Raw genomic sequence first — 22,547 nt, 5'->3', positions numbered from 1 at the left:
CCAAAGCTTTTTTTTTGGTTACATTATCCTATCATAGGCAGGGTCAAACTGCTCTCATTGGGGACAGGCACCTTTTTAGAAGGTAGCATTTTGGATTAGTGTAGAGAAAGGAAGGCCTGTTTGAAGAATTCTTGTCTGGAAGCTAAAAACACCTGTTGGACCTCTTAGCTTGAGTAACAAGTTACTTTCCTTCGGTAACACTAATAGAAACAGGATCTAGCAGCAGATTCCTTACTTTTGAATCCTTCCTAGGTGCGAGACTGGATTTGGGAACATTTTCCCATAGCATGTCCGCGTGCCGGTAGAGGGTGTCGTGTATGTATGTATGTATGTATAAAATATTTTATTACGCGCTCTGCTACTACAGAGTATCCTGTCGTGCAACTCCGTATCGATGTCGTCCACCGGATGTAATGTCAACAGAGTGCATTTAACCCCCTTGCCGATGTCCGTTTCTTCAGTGTCTATTTTCTGCACTTGAAACACAGAGCCACAAACTGAAACTGCCTATTGAACAGTAGTTTAACTAAAAGACACTCATAAGTCAAGTAAATACTGGATTCCTAACCAAAAAATTCAGTATATGAATATCTCAATAAAAAATCTTGAGATGAAAGAGAATTCTTACGTCCAATATCATTAGATTTGCCGGCATAAACGGCAAGAAAGGCGATGGAGCATAAGCTTGAGGCACGCCCAGATTAAATGACAATGGACCCATGGGACCAGCCGGTGCACCAGAGGGGTACATTGCTCTCGCATATACGCCATACATGGCGTTTAGAAAATGCAAAGGGTCCTGACCTGGACCAGGAAACTGAGGGTACGAACCCACTGTTTGCCCCTGTGGAGGCTGTACTGGATGCGACTCCTCCTGTTCCTCTTGTTCCTGGGTTGGTGTACCGGAGTCACCGAAACCTGAGGAGCCCCAACTTCCTCTTCATCGTGCACCGAAGACTGGTACGGCTCCGGAGACGGATTTGATTCTGGATTCGGTGTTGGCTCCCGAGACTGTAAAGGCGAGGCCTCACCTTCAGGCTTACGAGCTGGAGAGGGAGATATCATGCCCTTATGATGTCTTCGAGAAGATGACTTCTTTTTCGAGTCCAACTCCCTGCCGGAATGGTGTCTCGAACTGTGCTTCTTCCTCTTATGCTTCTTCTTCGAGGAACCCGAAGCATGCCCCGAAGCCGACTTCGAAGCCGATTCCGACCGAGACCGAGACCGAGACCGAGACCGAGACCTCGTCTTCGACTTCGACTTCGACTTTGACCTCGATCACCTTGATCTTGACCTCGAAGTCCTCTTGGTATCCTTACCCTTACTTTTGGCAAGAAGGAGTTTCGGCTCTAGTTCTCGAAGAGCCTTTGGGTTCATCTTCGAACAGGAACGACAACCCTTGACGTCGTGATCCGAGCCCAGACACCACAAACAGTCACCATGAGGATCAGTAATGGACATCATCCTTGCACACGAGTCGCATGGCTTAAATCCCGTCTTCTTCGATGGCATCTTCGATGGAAGAAAGCACTCCAAACAGATACAGAACAAAAGTTCACAATAGTAACAAAGTTGCTATCCGCACAATAGAAGATCCCAAGAAACCGTTAGCGTCGACGACGCGGATAAAAGGGAACTGATGTCATCACGCCGACGTAGGCCTTATAAGGAGTCGATGACGTCAGTCGGAGTCGCGCGCGATGCCGTGCTCCTGTGACGTCGTCCACGCCGGCGTGCTACTAAAGAATTTTCCGAACGTTGCTGACGCAGGGGGGTATTCATAGGTGAGGAATCCACTGGCAGATGTATCCATCAGAAATAAATATTAATATGCGAAGGGCTTAAAGACATGCTCTGCAGGACACCATAGTACAGCTGATGGCTGTATAAGAGGAACGATGCCTTGCTTACCTTGGAAACTGAACTTATCCAAAAATGAGGCCAGCCACTTCAGAGCCTTCCCTGTAATACCAACTTCTTCTAGTTGACAGTATAAAAAGCGGTACTCAGGTCCAGGAGGATCAGTGCCACTGATCCGCCCTGGTTCATCACCATTTTCAGATCTTCTGTGGACCTCAGTAGGGAGGTTTCTGGACAACAGCCCCCACGGAAAGCTGTCCCAGTAGGGTGAAGAATGTTATTGGTTTCCAAATGACCAAAAATGTGCCTATTGATCACTTTCTCTAACATTTTACCGACACCAGGTAGAAGAGAAATGGATCTATGATTTTCAATTGCTTCTATTTGACCAGTTTCATAACAGTATGAAAACAACAGCCTTGCAAGAATGCTAGAACCATTTTGCTTTGAAAAAATGAAGAGGCAAAAACAGATTTATCGTTCAGTGCTGAGCACTTTATTATATTATAAATGACTTTAAGGTTATGGGTGAACTTAAGAAAAGGAAAGAATCAGCACCACAATCATCAGAGTTACAAGCAGCAAAACCTTAAAGATACACTGCACTCGAGGAGATGGGAGTATAAGTCTAATGTAAGTGCAAATCGTTCATGTTAGGCAATGAACTGGACAAAGGATTTACATTAAACACATGTTACCTTCTGACAAGAGACCTGCTCAGTGTGTTATTGCTTGAAAGCTCTCTAAGACAGCTGTGAGAAACATATTTGGAAATTCTATTCTCTACCAATAGCTATGACCATATTTCTGTAATGTATTTTAAGCCACCATTAGCACAGTGTCGGTATGTTGCTGAAATCCATCCTGCTCCTTCTGGGATAAGTAAATCAAAGAACAATTGCACTCACTACCTATCTTCTAACTATGGGCCTGATTTAGTTCTTGACTGATCATACTCCATCTGTCAGGGTGGCAGAGAACATTACCTCAATCATCCTGATAGATTTGAGTCCATCAAATTTAGAGATGACTGTTGGGCCAGTGGTCATCTCTAAACATTGAAAGGAACTACTGTCATGGAGGTTCCTTTCCTTGTACAAAAAGTTTGGCAGACAGGCACTGTTAGTTTTGATGGTCATTCATCAAACTTTCATTTTTTTTTCTTCTTCAGAAACAAATCCAAAGAGGTGACTTGTTTCAGAAAAAAGAATAAACTAATTACATCCAACCTGGGAGTTTTCTCTCAAAGTGTGTGGGTAAATTGTTTTAAATTCTGTCCTTTATTGCCAGGTTTCTCCTTGTGGTGATGGACAGGAAAAAACTAGACATTACATCATCCTCTCTTAATAAGAGAAGCAGTGTAATGTCCTTCCTGTAATGGCTCTTAATCCGTTGGAGGAAGTTTTTCATCGATAGAGTCAAACAGAACTCCGTCATCAGAAAACTGAAATTCCGACGGTCTCTAAATGAGGTGAGCAGACTGAGGGTTTGACAGACAGGGCACTCTGTTGCCTTTGATCCGGTTAACCTCGAAATTGCCCCCTGTGTCAGGTAGATTTGACAAACAAGAGACAACTAAGCAAACTTTCCACAGTTCAGTTTTTTTAAAATTTACAAGTGAACATTGGAGTGATAGTCTCACAAGTTTTTCATTGTTCATAACTAACTTTATTGATCTAGGAAACAAAAATTTCGCTCTAGTCAAACCCCCATCCTGAGATATTCTTACCTAAAAAAGTGCTATATTCAGTTTTTCTGATTAGTTCAGTATAGCACTCTCAAACAGTTTCATTTTCGAAATCAAAAATCATAGGTTCGGGGGCGTGGCCGAGGCGGCGAACATGGCGGACGCACTCTAGAGAGCTACGTCCCGCCGGCGCAATATCCTCACCTACATCCTGCATCGCCCTAGCCCACAACAACCCTGGTGGGGAGCCTGACTGCTAGAGGCACAGCGGAGGCTCCGGTGGCGATTTGGCGGAGTGTGCTCCGAGGTTCGGCATCCCGCGACCGGGAGGCTTGTGCTGCCCGAGAGAAGCCGGGACCTCAAGTTTGCCCGCGCCCGGCCGGAAGTGAGCCGGCGCAGCGTGCTGCGGAGCGGAGTGCGCCGGACTCCATACCTGGTGGCAGAAAGACCTGGGGCCGCTTGGTGACCGGCGGACAGTTGATGCGGGGGTTCCCGGCGCTGTCCTGAGACCTGCTTGTCGTCGGAGGCCGGGTAAGCCGCCATCCAAGGTGGGCGACGCTGCGGGGGGAGGGGTTGCACCCTCGGCGGGGACTGCTCCCACTCGGCGGCCTGGTCGGACCGCGGGAGCGGGGTGGCCCGGGTGTAGTGGGGTGCATTATCTTTGCGCCCCGCCCCCCCCCCTGTCGGAGACCAGGGGGCCGGGGAGAGGCCTGCAGGACCTGAGCGTGGACCTGAGCCCCTGACCACGATTGTGCAGAAACGGTTGGCTGACAGACGGAGTGTGCAGTTGGTCGGGAACTGGAGCTTCTGCCCCCTTGTAGTGCATCAGTGGCGCTGGAAGCAATACTCTACGACCTAGTGCATATACCTAGGGATGGTGGTCGCCGCGGTGGCGCTGTGACTGTGCCCCCCTGAGTGGCTTGAACGTACCTCTGTGACACCTGAAGGGACAGGGGGGCTACTGCCGAGGGCCCACTCCCAGTGTGAAGGAAACGCTACTCCGGCGCCCCCGCTGCCTGTTTGCACTGTATACTTGTACCAGCGACCCACCATGACGAGAGGCGGCAATAGTGGCAACACTGCGAAGCAAGGCCCGATTGATAAGTTCATGGGGCCGAGTGGCGGGGCCGGGGCCGCTGGAGGTTCGCAGGGACCAGGTCCGGACAATGCGGCCCTCATGGCTGCTATAACGCAGTCCAGGGATATGCTTGATGCAAAAATTGGGGCCGTGGGGGCTGATGTCACCTTACTCAGGCAAGACCTGCGCAATGCGGTGGCCCGCATCACTGAAACTGAGACCAGAGTCACGGCGGTTAAAGACGATGTGGTGATCCTTAAAAAGAAAGTGGCGGCCATGAAGGGGATTCAGAAGGGCCTTGCGCTCAGGGTTGAGGACGCCGAAGGGCGGGCCCGGAGAAATAACCTAAGATTTGTGGGATTTCCGGAGGACAGCGAGAAAGGCGACATGGCGGCGTTCCTGACCCGTTGGTTGGAGGGGTGGCTCCCCCCGGAGTCCCTGTCGCGTTGCTTTGTGGTTGAGAGGGCGCACCGAGCCCTTCTCACGAAGCCGCCTGTAGGTGCTCGCCCTAGGCCAGTGATCGCCAAGCTGCTCAATTACCATGAGCGGGACGCTATTCTGCGACAGGCTCGCGCAAAAGAACCCATAATGTATGACAATCACAAGATCCTCATATTCCCTGACTATACTAAGCTAGTGCAGCAACAAAGACAATCCTTCACTGCGGCAAAGGCGCGTCTACGAGAACTAAAACTTCAATATGCCCTGCTTTACCCGGCCCGCCTCCGGGTGGTCTTCCAGGTCCGGGCACAGTTCTTCAATTCGCCGGAGGAGGTTTTCGCTTGGACGGATGAAACAGTCCGCATCAGGGTGCATACCCCCCCGGGTCGTGACTCTGACTCATCTTCTACGGACAGGCCTCCGAAGAGTCCCCGGAGGTCACGTAGCAGGAGTAACTGGCGATCGCGCTCCCAGAAGAGCCAACCTTCCCGTACTGAAGCGACGGAGGCAGCTGATGAGGCGGACAATGCAACGTTGGCGTCTTGAGGCCCCGGGACACTCCACATATCCTTGACATGGGGCTCGGGAGTATCCTGATGGAGCATTGTTGTTTCGGAGGCGAAGTTTCTAATTACATCTATTAGCTTACCTACTTGCTTTATGATGTATGTGTAAAGGGGAGATGTGGGTTGGGGGATGCCTAAACGAGGGCGGACGTACCCACGAGTTCTTAAGTTAGTTGGGTAGGGGGTAAGTAGAACTTGAGGGGGTTGTTAGTGGGGATCCATTGGCATAGTAGGTACCTGGCCTCCTGTTGGGGGCTGGCGATACCCTATTCCGCGACAGGTACTTCAATGTTTGTGAGGTATGGGGTTGGGGGGTGGTCGGGTAGTTGTGGGTCTGAACTGGGGCGTTGGAGGGGTGGAGATGCTGTTGGGGGGTGTGGGGGAGGGGTGGGGGGCAGAATGGGGTATGGGGACGTTTGCACAGTGTTTTTTTGGGTCCTATTGACGCGAGATGGGTGTGTGTGGCCTCTAACGCACGGGATGTCTGATCTTCTATCCATGAATGGCGGTTGAGGCTTCCAAATCAGGCCTACAGAGGGCAGCTATGGGTGTTATGAGCTGGAATGTGCGGGGGATGCTGGACAAGATTAAAAGAGGGGCAGTCCTGCGACAGGGGAAAAGGGATGGAGCTGATGTGTTGCTGCTACAGGAGACCCACCTCATGGGTTCCAAGACCCTTAGCCTACAGAGATATGGCTACCAACAGGTGTTTCATGCGGGGTTTGTGAGAGGATCCCGGGGGGTGGCTATCCTGGTGCATTGCAGGCTGTCCTACACTCATGAAACTCAGTGGATTGATACACAGGGCAGATATGTGTTCATTCAGGGCAAGATAAGCACTGAGCAGATAGTCTTTGGGAGTGTTTACGCTCCGCCCCCACTGCAGGGTGCCCTTATAGAAAAGTTATTTGGTGTATGGGCTGAGATCCCTAATGTTATGGCAGTAATAGGCGGAGACTGGAACAATGTGATGAATGCACGGATGGACAGACATAGGCTGGGGGGTGAGGCGCCACCAGACACACCTACTAAACTGAATGGCATGGTGAGAGGTATGGGATGGGTAGACGCATGGCGACACCAACACACCCAATGCCGTGAATACACATACGTCTCAGCAGTACACAAGTCCTTCTCTAGGATTGATTACTTATTTGTCCCCCACGCCTGGGTTGGAAGGGTAGATGCCACAGCGATACTGCCACTGGGCTTATCGGACCATGCTCCGGTAGTGCTTGACCTCCTTCTTGATAGGAGAAGGCAGCCTTTCCGATGGCGCCTCTCCACATGGCACTTACAGCAAGAACCCTATCAGTCCCATATGAGGGACGCTATTGCGCACTACTGGAGCGATAACGAACACCCCGACTTGGGTGCCATGACCCTCTGGGAGGCGCTGAAACCCACACTTCGCGGGTAGATGTTGCTTGGTGCGCTGCCGCCCGCAGGACACGTAGGGAAGACCTGGCTAAGGTGGCGGACCAAGTCAGAGAGCAGGAACACAGATGTAGTACTGGCGGGGATGAGGAAGATGTACGACAACTTTTGCTGACGCAGCAGTTTTATGCTTCCTTGCAGTTAGACGAGGCTCGACAGTTGTGGCTAGCGACTCAGAGTAGGATCTACCAATGGGGCGACAAGTCCAGCTCGATGCTCTATAGACTCTGTCAGAGCACTTTTCACGTGCAGTCCCTGCCATGTCTTCGAGATGAGTCCGGGAAACCTATGACGGGCCCGACGGACCTAGCGGCCAGCTTTGCACGATATTATGAGACTCAATACGCCCTCCGGGAGCTCCTCTCGCCAAGCGATATTGATAAGTTCCTAGCTGATCTTCCGCCACGATCGATTTCGGATGACGAGCGGGCTAGACTTGAACTTCCCTTGTCAGCGGAGGAACTAGGTACGGCCCTCGTGGAATTGAATACAGGCAAAGCCCCCGGGCTCAACGGATTCCCTTGCGAATTCTTTAAGAAGTTTCACCTCCAATTGGGTCCGTACTATAGCAGAGCATTAGAGGCGGCCAGAGAGTGTGTCCGACTCCCGAGGGACTGGCGGCACGCTGAAATTGTGGTCTTCTGCAAACCTGGAAGGCCCCCAGACCAACCCGAGTCCTACAGACCAATCTCATTATTGAATACAGAAGCAAAAATGTTGGCAAAGGCGTTAGCCAATCGCCTTCTCCCGTACATCACGGATCTCGTCCACCCAGACCAGGCCGGGTTTATGCCCCGTAGGGCAACACAACACAATATTAGGCGCGCACAGGTGGCGGTAGAGGTGGCCCGAGCGGCGGGGATTCCTGCGGCCCTTCTGCTGGCCGATATAGATAGGGCCTTTGACTCGGTAAGCTGGGTCTACCTTCGTGCGCTTTTGTCCCGTCTGAACTTAGGGCCCTACTTCTTATCCTACCTACAACTATTGTACACGGATCTCACGGCGTCGGTGAGGGTGGCTGGGGCAGTGTCTGATTCCTTTCCTATAGGTAGAGGCACCAGACAGGGATGCCCTCTATCACCATATCTATTCGCCTTGGCCATGGAACCACTGGCGGCGTGGGTCCGAATAGACGCACAGCTGCGGGGCATCGAGTGGAGTGCTGTTTACCCTCGGACAGAATTGCACTCTATGCGGACGATGTCCTATTTTTCCTTACGGACTTGAATAGATCTGGGCCGCGGGTCCTTGACATTATGCGGATTTTCGGAGAGGTATTGGGCCTCCACCTGAACCTGCGCAAATCGGTGCTGTGGGTGCTGGGTGAGCGTCGGGCCTTGGGGTCCTGGGCGGGGGCGTTAAAGGAAGCGGCGGGAGGCATTAAGTACTTGGGGATATTTTTGACGGACCTGCGCTGGGTCTCCTGGATGCGCAATGTGGTGCCCGTATGGGAGCGTATCCGCTCAGATATGTCTACGTGGTCCCGTATGCCTCTGAACGTGTATGGCCGCTCGGCCATCTTTAAAATGGTGGCCCTCCCGCGTCTCATATATCAATTGCAAAACCACCCGTACCCTATATCACCGCAGTGATTCAGGCAAGTAAATTCGGCGCTTAGTAATTTCCTCTGGGCTGGGGGAGTGGCAAGAGTGGCGCTCCGCACGTGCTTTCTATCCACGTACTGTGGCGGCCTGGCAACGTCAGACATCCTGTCCTATTATCAGGCTTACCATCTGTTGATACAGAATGAATGGTGGTATGGGGATCGAAGTGATCCTGCCTACGCCCTGGAGCGATTCATGATGGACCCTGACACGCTACACACTTTACTGCATTCGGCTGTTAAGAAGAGGAGGCTTCCAGTAGTCACTCAAATAGTATTTTAGATATGGCGCGGTGCACTCCGTCGAATGGGATGGTGGAATAGGCTGACGAGGGAGACCCCATTGTTGCAGAATGGGCAGCTGCCGGAGTTGCTGTCCCTGCAGGGCTTCCGTGGCTGGGACGCGATTGGCATCTCGGCCGTTGGCCACGTGGTCAAGGGCACAACCCTTAAAACGTTCCAAGAGCTGCGCGAGGAGTATGACATGCCCCAGACCCAGTTTTTTAGATACCTGCAGCTCCGTCACGCCTTGGCTCCTACCCTGAGGAGCCTCGACTAGTTGCCCGAGTTTAGCCTCCCGGAGGCTAAGGTATTCATGGGGGAACTGGAAAGCCAAAAGATATCAGCTATCTACCAAACACTAGTCACACATTAATTGTCTTCCCTAGATGCAGTGCGGGCTAAGTGGGAAAAAGATCTGGGTGCATTTGAGGAGGAGGACTGGAGAGAAGCGCTTGATGCTCCTAGGGGGGCAGCCATTGCGGTATGACTGCGATTTATTCAGTTCAAATTTCTACACAGGGCCTACTATACCAGGGAACGACTGTGGAAGGCAGACTTGATTGCGTCCCCTGATTGTCTGAGGTGTGGCAGAGAGATGGGCACGTTCCTGCATACAGTTTGGGCGTGTGATGGCCTACGGAGGTTCTGGGCGGGAGTGTGGGACTGCTTGTCGGAAGTGCTGGGCTGGGACCTACCCCGCACACCGCAACTAGGCCTCCTTCATATCCTAGAACAGGTGGGAGGGAATCTTTATAAACGCCACTTGTTGTTGTTGGGTCTCATGGTGGCCAAGAGAGACGTTGCCCGTGCCTGGAAAGACCCCAGAGCCCCCCTATTGGGTGTGTGGAAAAGGGGACTTGACTTTTATATGGGACTGGAACGCCCGATCTTTGAGGCCAGGGGCTGCCCCCGGAAACACTATAGAATTTGGAAGAGGTGGGCAGAGTACAGAGGGCTATGGCTGGAGCCGCCAGCACATGGTGAACCCGATGAAAGACATTTGGACATTGAGCCCGTGTGATGAGGAATACACACTCATTGTATTTTGCTATGCTTTTACTTATGGACTGTTTAGACACTGTGCAGGGGGTGGGATAGGGAGGTTCTGGGTGAGGGAAGTGGGGGGGTGAGGGGAGGGGGGACTTAGGGTCAGTTCTTACATTTAAATGACTGTTTGGATAGTTTGTAATGCGATTATTGCTTTCATGCTAGCAGCCCTCCCGGGTTTTCGGGACGCTGCCTGTCTTATGTCACGTTTCAACGGCGCAATAAAATTTTGTTCTGAAAAAAAAAATCATAGGTTCCTATTTTATTTGACAAACATAACTTCAGTGGCGTAGCTAGGCCTTTTGCCGTGGCGGTCTCAGCCTTTACCGCCCCCTGGCAGCCGTAATAGCGGGTGGATGGGGGGTGCTGGTGAAAGAATTCTGCATTTTCACACCGTGTGGCCGCAAGTAAGAACAGGGGGGAGGGGAGGCAGCTGTCCCCAAAACTAGTTCTGCCTGGGGCGGACCTCCCTCGCTTGCTATTCTACTGCATAACTTGCAGTAAATTAAGACAGTTTTCGCTACCTGCTGGTGGCCTGTTTTAAGCAACAATCTTGCTTTCTAGAAAAAATAAACAAAAGCACTCTAACACAATTTAACCCCTTCCATGTGGCTGCGATTCTGCGCCTGTGCGGCAGAATCGCGAGTGGGCGAGTTTATGACGGCCCCCAGCCGTCATCAGCACACGAGCACCGTAGTGCATGGCGGCTGGGAGCCGTCATCAGCATGGAAGGGGTTAAAACCTCATTACAAGTTGAAGGAACCAGGTGGGGTATCTACCCCATTCAGTAAAAACTATTACGCTAAGGTGAAGTATTTACTAGGGCCCTCAGAATAGGGTGGGGTATTCACCATACAAGGTAAATGCCATTACCACAAGGGGAGGTATTTACCACATGTAGTAAATACTTCCCATTCTGAGTTTCTAAAAGAAAAAAGGGGCATAACATGAGGAATTGGTTGTAAAACTCCAAATTCAGACATCAGAATTTAGCACTCAACTCGTATTGAGGGCAGAGTGTGGCAAATATCGCCTATTCTGAGTTTTTGATATGAAAATATAGCATAACATGAGGAATTGGTTTTGTAACACACCAAATTCCACGTATTTTGCCTTTTTGTCTGGGGCTTTCCTTCTGAAAAAATCTCTTTAGTTTGACCTTTCAGATCTTGTCAGCAGAAAACTGTGGTGGTTAAATGATTATCACTTTCTGTGCACAGAAATTGGAATAGAGCTCTGCAATGATAATGAAGTCCTCAATTTCCTTTTTTTTAACAAACTTTTTTTTAACATACTTTATTATCGACTGCAAATTTGACAATGATAATAACAGGTTCATGCAATCTGGACAGTCTTTTTGATTTATACCCCCCCCCACCCCCCCATTACACGGAAATCATATCAGTATCTCATATGCAATACCAGTGAATTTGTCAAAAGGTAAACAGAGCATCATCGTCATGGCTCAACCTATCGCTTGAAGGGTGTTTCAATATAATTTGGGCAATAATGTTTTTTTTTAAACAAACTTAGCAGCAATAAAGTTTCCTAATAAGATTTTTTATTACCTGAATTTCATCAGTTCCACCGAGGATAAAGACATCTTTGGAATCACGGTGAGGAATACATGTGAATTCTGTGGTCTTCCATGCATCCTCGACCTTAAAGACAAATAGTGATTGTGAATAATATATTTTATTAATCAATTGATGCACTAACCAGTGCTCATGTCTTTGTATCACTTTATCTGTGACCCTCTCTCTATACCTATCCATCCCTGTCATTATATTCTTAGCTCCTTCCGTAAGAATAAACAATCTACTATTCTTTCTTATGCAAAAACTCTTTCCCATATTGGTTTCCTAATGAAAAAGAACACTGTTAATCCCTAGACGAGACATTCAGACCAACACAGCTATGACAGGTGCAAAATATGCTGGTACATGTATCATTACTATCACATATCGGGAATACTTTTTCACCCAATTGTGCTCCAAGCAAAGTAATGGGCAATACCCAAACACAGGGTTACCTAATGTGTCCGAAGGTGTGGATCAGTTGCAGGGCAGTTACAGACACACTAGCCACATCTGCAAGTTTTTTGTCTTTTTTAAAAGAATGTCATGGTCATATCTGAGATCTACAAACATGTAATTCTTTTTATGGGTCTTAAACCTGACTAATAGTCACTCAGTAGGTTTATTTGTTAACATGTTATTGTATTTGTTTTAATACTTCACAATATTAGGACTTTAGAGATATTCAGCCGGTTTGAGACAGTTGGTGTATTCCTTGCGTTCTGTAATGGATTTTGTTAGAGGTGGGTTCATTATTACATGTGTCTGATCTCATAGGGTAGCATCTATCATCTTACTTGGGGTGTAGGAGTATGTCAATATGTTATGGTTGAAATGAGTAGGTTCACAGAGAATTTTCATCAAATTAGGTATATGTTTTATTGTGTGTAAACTTTATTGACTTGTCTTGATGTTTTGAATAACCCAAACACAGGTTTTTGTATCCGTTTTGTGCATATAATTATGCCTGCACATTGTTTTGAATTGACAGATACCATCAGCCACAGCTGTGGTAATTGCATATACATAAATTGGAGTTGGTGCATTTTACCCTCAGCTCCTAATGAGTACAAGCAGTAAATGGGGTGTTATTGTAATTTTCACTAGTTTCAGCATGGTTTAAATAACATTCTGAGTACCATGTCTCAAACACACAATCCTCAGTAAACATTACACCCTATTCTCCCTAGCTCTTCGTTTTTAAATCTCCCCCAGAAGAGCACAGTTCACTTCTTAAAGTTTAATTCAAGTTGTCCCTGTGATCAGTTATTTTTTAAAGAGGTGTGCTATTACATTATCACACACACTGCTGTCATTAAATTGGTCAACATTCCAAACATTTTGATTATTGTGTTGGACCAAATGTCGGAGGTAACTGAAAAACATGTGGAACATATTATTATGAAATGGAGCTTTTTATCGAAAATATTTAAGGCTATCTCACATTTTATGTTGTTCTCTGACAAAACAATGTATAAAATGTCCCTATTATGTACCCTACTAGAGAAACCTTAACCTTCAATTCATGCCACAATTTAGGTGTGCAGGGATTTTTTAATTATCATATTGTAGTTGTATTTCTTTTAATGTGTATCTGGAGAGTTTGAGAAAGTATATTATTCTAAGGAGTGGGTTGAAGGAAGAGGAGAAGTGAGGCCAAAATTGTATTTTTAACAGCATGCCCAATCAATATGTCTCTCTTCTTCCAGCCTACAACAGATGCAGCTTTTCTTCTTCTAGCGATATATGGTATAGAGAATCTGTAATAATAAGATGGTCTCCAGTTCACAGACAGATCTGGGTTTTATCACTGTTCTTCTGGAATTGTAGGTGTTGTTGTTAGATTGTTTCAGTCTGAGAAAGATGAATATTGTTAACTATGGTTGAATAGTGAGATCTACGAGTAGTGATTTCCTCGGATAACCTAATGTGTCCGAAGGTGTGGATCAGTTGCAGGGCAGTTACAGACACACTAGCCACATCTGCAAGTTTTTTGTCTTTTTTAGAAGAATGTCATGGTCATATCTGAGATCTACAAACATATAATTCTTTTTATGGGTCTTAAACCTGACTAATAGTCACTCAGTAGGTTTATGTGTTAACATGTTATTGTATTTGTTTTACTACTTCACACTATTAGGACTTTAGAGATATTCAGCCGGTTTGAGGCAGCTGGTGTATTCCTTGCGTTCTGTAATGGATTTTGTTGGAGGTGGGTTCATTATTACGTGTGTCTGATCTCATAGGGTAGCTTCTAACATCTTACCTGTTGGCGTCAAATCCTTTTTTGCGCAGCAGTTGAACAATCTATAGGAAATAATAATGTGTGAGATGGGTGTAGGAGTATGTCAATACGGTTATGGTTGAAATGAGTAGGTTCACAGAGAATTTTCATCAAATTAGGTAAATGTTTTATTGTGTGTAAAATATTGACTTGTCTTGATGTTTTGAACTCACACCTAATATCTCTGAAAAATTCTGTGTGTCTGAGATTAGCACTATTTTCATTCAAGTGTTAAGGTTTATGGAGAGATGTTTTTTCAGTCTGCTATTTTTAACCATCTCAATTGTTCCAATAATGCATGGCACAGTTGCCACTGAGATCTTTTATTTATCTACACTGCTTTACAATTATTTTGTACTAAAGAATACATCTTCTAATTACAAATTAATGAAACACTGCTACATTTAGATTTGGGAAAAACACACACAAAATTGTATATAAAGAGTCACTGGATTGACAAATATGTATTACATCTTTGAGTGATTACACGCCAAAAGATGTATCAACTCTTAAAACAAATTCCGAGTAAACTCTTTAAAGGGGGTTTAATTTTTCATGGAGCAAAACAGCTGCTTTGATTGCACTTATATTCATATTTTGTTGATGTAATCATGAATTCACCTTACGCAGGTAGCCTGCAAAGGGATGGGTATTGAGTCCAGATGAGGGATAGTGGTTAAGACTTAGATATGCCCTCATTTCATCCCAACTGTCCCAAACCATCACCTTCAGTTACGTTAAAGGCTTTAAAAGCTTTTTGCTAATAACACAGTCAGAAACACTGTTTAATCTGTACTTATATTGTATCTAACACTCAAAATAAAGTGTGTCTTTCATTTCACCCAGGTTCGTAGCTGAAACACTTCCCTGTCTGACATTTGAAGCTTGAATCATTGTTATTTATATCATTTCGATAACATACCTTTTTCAGAATTGTCTCTAATGAAGCTTCTCCAGAAGCTTGTCCTGAAACATCTTGGATCTGTTGACCAAATTCAAACACTCCTAGTTCAATTAGTGCAGTTAAAGACAGTGGATTTTCAGTATCCACTAACGTAGCATTCACTGTTTGTTCCAACACAACCCAGTGCCTTGGTTTTAGAAAAGGATTTCGTAAGTCTGTAATGACTCCAATCTAAAAAAAAAACAAAGAACAAAATGTTGCTAACTCAGCAATAACGCATAGATATATTTGGAAGAATGAACTTTATAGATGAATTTTAATAAGAAGCAAATACAATTACCATTATCTGTAAAGCTTCTCTGAAGTCAACTCAATAGTAGGACTAGGCATATTGTTTAGAATATGCCACATTTTGCCCTGCCTTATATCTACACAGTATCCCCTGACAGCTGCAAACCTACAAGTTACTCACACGTCAGCCCTAATCAAAGAAAGAGTTGAAAAGTGGTAATTTAAAACTATGAGGGTGGGCGTAGAAGGAAATACTACTTTGCTCCTAAATAAGGAAACACTAATTCACAGGACTTAACCGAGTGAGAAAAGGGATCTGTATAGATGATAGGAAGAAGGGATTGTAGTTCAGCTGGACAGGTGAAAGACACGTTCGAAATTCATTAATTGCAACCCCTAGGCTAAAATTAATGGAGTTAGTCAAGATCAAATCATTTTATTCAATTCATCATAATAAATCATAAAAGCACATCCACTAGTCATTAAAAACAACACAGATCAATAATGTCTAACCAACAGGAGGAATGAAAAAGACCCGCTAAAAACCATGAGATATAAACACATACTGTTAGACTCTCTAAAAATTGTAGATAAAGTAAAGCCACAGCTTTCCTTGTGTGAATCGCAGTGGTTGCTGTAAAGGAACCATCAGGCAGATTTACGAATTCTGGCGCATCTCTGCTAATCAGCAGAAATGCGCCAGAAGAGTTGCGATGCATCTGCCCACCCGTGCGCCACCACTGATGCACCGCATTTACAATGTGGTGCACCGTGGCGCTCTGTGGGCAGATGCGTGACACATCCCCGGTGGAAATGCGGCGCATTGCTGGAGTTGCATCGCAAGCGCGACGCAGTTCCAGCAAGGCTCGGGGGTGCCCTAGTCCCAACATGCTGGGTCAATCTTTCGCCTGCTTCAAGCAGGCGCAGGGTTGACGCAGCATGGCCCTAAAAGTGACTGAGTGAAATCTCGTAGATTTCACTCACCCACTTTTAGAAGGCGTTCCTGTGCCCGAAGGCCCCCCCCCCCTGTGCTGGCACGTCCACATATGGTGCAGGGGTTTACAACGTGACGCATCTCCTAAGATGCGTCACGTTGTAAATACCCCGCAGCATGGTGCAACAGCGGCGCAAATCTGGAGTAAGGGGCTTGTAAATCTGCCCCCATTTATTTAAAACTAAGATTTTTAAAAATGGGGCAAATAAAAACAACATGTCAAGTGTAAATTACAGAAACATGAACAGGTTCTGAGGCTATGTGTGCCATCCGACTAGCAGCTGGGAAAACACGTTTAGGGGAAAATACGATAAAAGGCACCGGTGGAAAACCGGCATGTCAAGTGTAAGATACCTTTCACACTCACTATAAAGTTTAACTGTGGCATAAGAGAGAGAGGCTGTTTTAGACAGAGACCTTAATATCCTTCCTTCAAGTGGATACTGCTGATATGTCTCTTTAACCCAGCTCACGCCAGATTTCAGAATTGTCTTCGGGCAAGAGAACAACTCAGGTCTGCCTAGGACATTTGGAATATCTTTGACGTACGGAATCCATGGAATTAAATGGCTGTGTTTCAACCGCAGTGTTTCAGGATAGTTCTATTTAATTAGAGATCTTTTTTAACCATAAAGAGAACCATAATAGAACAGGTCGGATTTGAATAAAATCTGAAATGAAGCCCACACCCAGTTCTTAATTGATGAATTATGTGGGTACCAACTGCGGTGACCTCAATACCCTTGCGAGAAATGTGTTCTCTGACACCAACACGGGGTGGCAAGGTTTATAGCCCAAAATCTCTGTGCCAAAAGAAACTATGGGAACACACTTGGCTTTATATAGAGCCAATATAGATTTGATATGTGGACGTTCCACCCTTCTTGTAAAAGCGTCAATGCCATATGCTACTTTGTTACAAGATTGGACCTGCGCCCTAATTAACGTTTCACATTTTATTTTGCATCTATCCGGATGCCTAAATAGAAACAACCATCCATCCTACTAATCTGCTGGCGTCTAATCATGTAGTTTTGGGATTTCACAATTGTTGGCACTATAGTGTAGGATTTCAAAGAATTAATTTTCATTCCTAAGCCTCTCATAAAATCATAAAAGCTCTCAATTAAAAGCTGTAAACTATTGTCAGTACGTAATATAAATACAGTGTTGTCTGTATATAACAGGGCTAGCACCCCTCCTATTGCCCACCCTAGGGGCAGCCTTGTATTTTGCCCCTAGATATTGGACCAACTGATAATATAGACAATGAAAAGCATGGGTGCTAAGATACAGCCTTGGCATATCCCTCTCTCTAGCCGAAAGTGCGATGTGCATTCATCTTTGGACCCAATCTTACTGCAGATTCCAACTGCTCATGCAGGACTTAAATAAAGAGGGCTGGTCCAGCAAACATAGAAAGGCCAACAAAGCTGACAAATAGCCCTTAACAGTAGCTACAGCACAACCTTGCTGTGCCAAAGAAAGTGAAAACTCCAGAATATTAGACAAACAGGCCTTCAGAGGGTCAATGTCTCTCTCTCCGCACCACTTAACTAATCTGGACAATCTGGAAGAGTAAACAGACTTAGTGGAGTGTCGCCTGGACGATAAAATAACATCCACTATATCTGGTGGGAGAGAGAAGGAACTCAGGTTTCCCCATTCAATCTGCAGCCATGAAGGTGCAGGCTCTGGAGGTGGGGGTGTAGAACCAGCCCCTGAGACTGCAAGGGGAGGTCTGCCCTGAGAGGGAGACGGAGCGGAGGGTGCAATGAGAGGTGAAGAAGATCTGTGTACCACACCCTTCTTGGCCAATCCGGGCCGATAAATATAACTTGAGCCCGGTCTTGGCGAATCTTCTTCACAGCCCGAGGAATCAAGGGTATAGGAGGAAACGAGTAAAGGAGTTGCGAGCTCCGAACCAATTGAAACGCGTCCCCCAGCGCTCCCTGCATTGGAAACTGGAGATTGCAGAACAACGGGCAGTGCGCGTTCTCTTGAGAGGCAAACAGGTCCAACCGAGGAGACCCCCACATCTGAAAGATGCGACGGACCACCTCTGGATGAAGCCACCACTCATGATCGGCCTGCTGGTCAACCATCCGTGCATGGTTGATCAGAAGAATGCAGGAAGCAAACAGACCAAGCAGGCGAAGAACCTTCAGGACTGGAACAACCACTCCATCGTGAAATAAAGGAATCATTTCCTGAATGTCGAGAATCCTCTGCTGAGGAGGGAAAGCTCGACACATATAAGTGTCCAGTATTGCCCCTATGAACAGGCTGCCCTGAAAAGGCACCAGGTGAGATTTGGGTACCTTTATCGAGACACCCAATTTGAACAACAGATGAGTTGTTACCTGCAAGTGGCGCAAAACCAACTCTGGAGACTCCGCTTTGAGTAGCCAGTCATCTAGGTAGGGGAAAACAGGAACCCCTGGAACCACTGCCATCACCTTTGTAAAGACTCGAGGTGCGGAAGTAAGACCGAACGGAAGAACCGCAAACTGATAATGTTGCAACCCTACCCTGAATACTTCGGATGCGATTTCAGGATAGGAAGATGAAAATACGCATTCTGTAGATCGATGGACACCATCTAGTCTTCCTGTTGCAGCGCAAGAAGAACCTAAGCCATGGTCAACATTTTGTCCTCCTGTCTGAGGTAAAGGTTCAAAGTCCTGAGGTCCAATATTGGTCTTAAGCGATCGTCCTTTTTGGGGATCAGGAAGTACCGGGAGTAGCATGCCTGACCCCTCCCCTGCTCTGGAACCACCTCTATCGCACCTTTCTGTAGCAAGGTAAGAACCTCCTGCTGTAAAAGCAGCAAGTGGTCCTCTGAGCACCAACCCTGACGAGGAGGGTAAGGAGGAGGAAACTTCAAAAAAGGAAGGGCGTACTCATTCTCTACAAGATTCAAGACCCAACGATCGGACGTGATCAGTCTCCAATCTTGTAGAAAGTAGGACACCCGACCTCCAACCGGACCAACATGTTCTAAGATGGGGGATCTAGAACTGCTTTCCTGAAGTACCAATGGTGGCGGGAAGGGAGGTAGAGGAAGAGGAGGAGGATTGTTGTCGAGCTGCTCCCCTGAGGCCTCTTTTATTCTTACCCCAGTACAACTTCTACAAGGGATTCTGCTGTTGCTGGCTCTGTTGAGACTGTTGACGGCCATGAAAGGAAGCAGATCTCCCAAATCCACGATACCACTTGTAGCTGTAACCTTTGGACTGCACCTGAAGACCCAGAGACCTTGCAGTAGCCCTGCTGTCCTTAAAATGCTCTAAGGTGGAGTCCACCTTTGATCCAAAGAGTTTTGATCCATCAAAGGGCAAATCCAGCAAAGTCGCCTGAACATCAGATGAAAAACCAGACGACTAAAGCTATGCCTGTCTCCTTGCAGCCAAAGAAGACCCCATCAAACAAGCCACAGAGTTGGCAGTGTCCAGGCCTGATTGAATTACTTGACAAGCAGCAGCCTGCGAATCAGAAAGGACTTCCAAGAAATTAGCCCGATCCTCCTCAGGCAACTTCAGAGTTAGCTGCATGACTGAGTCCATCAAAGCATGTATATACCCCCCAAGAAGACAGGTTGCATTAGTGGATTTAAGAGACATACTAGCAGAAGAAAAAACCTTCTTTGCTGCCTGCTTCATTTTCTTAGAATCCCTATCACCAAGAATGGTAGGGAAAGAACCAGAAGATTGCTTCAAACAAGAAGCTTGTACAACCAAACTTTCCAGCGTAGGATGAGATGATAAAAAAGCCGGATCCCCAGGAGGGGGCTGCACCTTCTGGAGATAGAACGAGAAACTGCAGGAGCAGATAAAGGATTCTGCCACACCTCCAGAATTGGCTCCGTCAAAGCATCCGTAAAGGGAAGCAATGGTTCAGATGTTGAAGAAGAAGTATTAAGAACCTCTGTAAGAATATTAAATTTCACCTCCGCAGAGGGAAGCTGTAGACCAAGCCAATCAGCCACTTTTCTTATGACCACATGATAAGGAGAAATGTCATGCACAACCCCAGCATTGGCAGATGGGAGATTATACTCAGGAGAAGAATCCAAGCCACTAGCCTCATGAAGGCCATCAAACGCATCCATAGAATCCACAATCTCTCCTTCTTCCTGATTCTAGGCGTATTCCTCCTCTTCAAGGAGCCTCTGCATCTCTCTCCTGGATAGTTGTTTAGGAACCGGCGTGGGCGGCGCCACACGCGGCGCCGGTGAAGACATCAATGACATCAACGGAGGAGCCTCAGCTTCGAACCTCAATGTCGATCAAACTCGAGGCGGTGCCGACTCAGCAGCCGAAGCAGTCTGAGGAACCGGAATGGAGGACCTCGGCGCCGGGAAATGCCCAGCCGGAGTCGACGGCAAGAATGGCATAAAGGGTGCCTGAGGATAGAATTGAGGAACACCCAGGTTAAAGGTCAAAGGACCCACAGGGCCCGAAGGCGCACCGGATGGAGCAAAGGCCCTGGCAAACATGGCAAACATCGCCTTAAGAAAATGCAAAGAATCTGACCCAGGAGCAGCAAACGCAGGATATGGATCCGTACCTTCCTGAAGTGGAGTCGCCTGAGGTCGAACTGGAGGTTGCGGAGCTGGGGAAGCCACCCGGCCTGGAGAGGACTCTCTAGGCACCGGAGACATCGCTGGAGCCAGTGAATCTTCAAGCTGCGAAGAACCTTTTGAAGCTGGCGACCCCGGAACCGGAGATGGAACCGGCGTCACCTGAGGAGATGGAGAAACAAAGTCCTTCCTTCGAGGTCACTCAGCCGGAGTCCACGACCTCGACTTCAAAGCCCTGGCCTTCGAAGAACGGTGTTGAGAGCCATGTCTTCTTTTAGACTTCTTATGTTTCTTCAACTTCGAAGTATGGGAAGATGAAGACTTCGCCCTCTTTTGACCTCTCTTCTCCTTTTTGGCTTTGGCCATGAACAGCTTAGCTTCACGCTCCTTAATAGCCTTGGGATTCATTTTCCTGCAGCTTCGACATTCTTCGAATCATGGTACGAAGATAAACACCAGACGCAGTCACCATGCGGGTCCGTGATCGACATATGCCCGGCACACTCTCTGTGTTCCTAGAAGTAGCCACTTCTTAGTAGAAAATGGCGAGCCCCTAGAAAAACCATTAAGCGTGAATGGCGCAGAAAAAAGGGAACTGACGTCAGCACGCCGACGACGTCCTTTTGTGGCTCCGATGACGTCATGCGGTGCCGCGGGCAGAGCCTGCCTTTTGTGACGTCCTCGTCGACGTGGAGAGAAAGGAAAGAATTTCCTTAGAGCTAGGAAAGAATTTCCAGCGGAATGCTGGCGTAGGGGGTATTCAAAAGGTGAGGAATCCACAGGTAGAAGTATCCATCAGAATAGCTTTAATAAAGCCTTCTCGAAATCCCAGTCGTCGTAAAATTGCCCATAAAAAATCCCATGCGACCCGATCGGTTTTCAGCATCTAATAAAATCAATCCAAATTTGCTGACCTTGGTGTTAGCTGCATCTAAAAGAGTTATTACCCTATTAATGTGATTGACTGTACCCCACTCGGGAACAAACCCAAGTTACCGCATTGATACTAGAGGGGTAATCACTTCTGCCAATCAGGTCGCCAGGATTTTGTCATACATTTTGCCATCGCAATTTAACAGCGATATGGGTCGGTAAGAGCCAGGCAGATTGGGTGGCTTATCTTTTTTTTTATAGACAGTTATATTTGCCTCATCCCATGACGCGGGGTCTACGCCTGTCTGAGCTTGTTGGAAAGTGAGCAACATATCCACTTTCAAAACTTCAAAGAAGGCTTTATAAACTTCTTAGGGAATTTGTCGGGCCCGCCACTTTATCACTAGCTAAGCTTGTAATCGCTGCCTCCAACTCTTTCATAGTTATGGTTGACTCTAGCCAATCTATATCTTGGGGGCTCTAAGTTCCAATATTAATATTTTGTAATAGGGCTTCACTTGTCGATCCGTCATAACTATCTCCGTTATACAGCTCTTTACAAAAATCATGGAAAACATTAAGGATCCCAGTCAGAGTTTCCACCGAGTTACCTTGGGAGTCAGTCATGGCCACAATTCTCTGTACTGCTTCTCTTGCCCGAAACCTTTGCGCCAAGCAGCGCCCTGCAGCTTCCCCATACTCGTAGCTCTGTTCTTTATTCAGCGTGTGCGTAATGGCTATTTCCTTACTCCAAAGGAGATTGATTTTAGCTTTACACCGTGCAACTTCTGTTTGAAGTGAGGCAATATCACCCTGTGCACTTATCCCCAACATAAGGTTTTCTTCAGCCATTACAAGTTTTGCGTACAGCTCTTGAGTTACCAACTTTAACTGTTTCTGTTTGTGTAACCCAAAGCTGAGAGTTTCCCCCTAAACCCTGCCTTTAGGGCATCCCATACAAAGCCAGCCGCAGCAGAGCTATGCTTGATAGCTAGAAATTGCCTAATCCACTCTTTCAGGTGCGCATCATGTGCTTCGTCA

At 46.9% G+C, this 22,547-nt stretch overlaps 1 protein-coding gene across 1 annotated transcript in view; it reads right to left on the bottom strand.

The window, feature by feature from the left end:
• Positions 1 to 22,547, bottom strand: part of DNAH6 (dynein axonemal heavy chain 6) — a 2,460,712-nt gene that overhangs the window by 1,795,154 nt on the left and 643,011 nt on the right. The window contains exons 19-20 of the mRNA XM_086961829.1: positions 14,785 to 14,997; positions 11,570 to 11,662 (exon numbers count right to left, since the gene is read on the bottom strand). Coding sequence (XP_086817955.1) covers positions 11,570 to 11,662; positions 14,785 to 14,997 — 306 coding nt within the window. The remainder of the gene's footprint in view (positions 1 to 11,569; positions 11,663 to 14,784; positions 14,998 to 22,547) is intronic.

This window comes from Lissotriton vulgaris, chromosome 3_1 (genome assembly GCF_964263255.1).
Source record: "Lissotriton vulgaris chromosome 3_1, aLisVul1.2, whole genome shotgun sequence".
NCBI lineage: Eukaryota > Metazoa > Chordata > Amphibia > Caudata > Salamandridae > Lissotriton > Lissotriton vulgaris.
The sequence above is the reverse complement of the archived record's forward strand: the minus strand, read 5'-3'. Positions and strand labels throughout refer to the sequence as shown.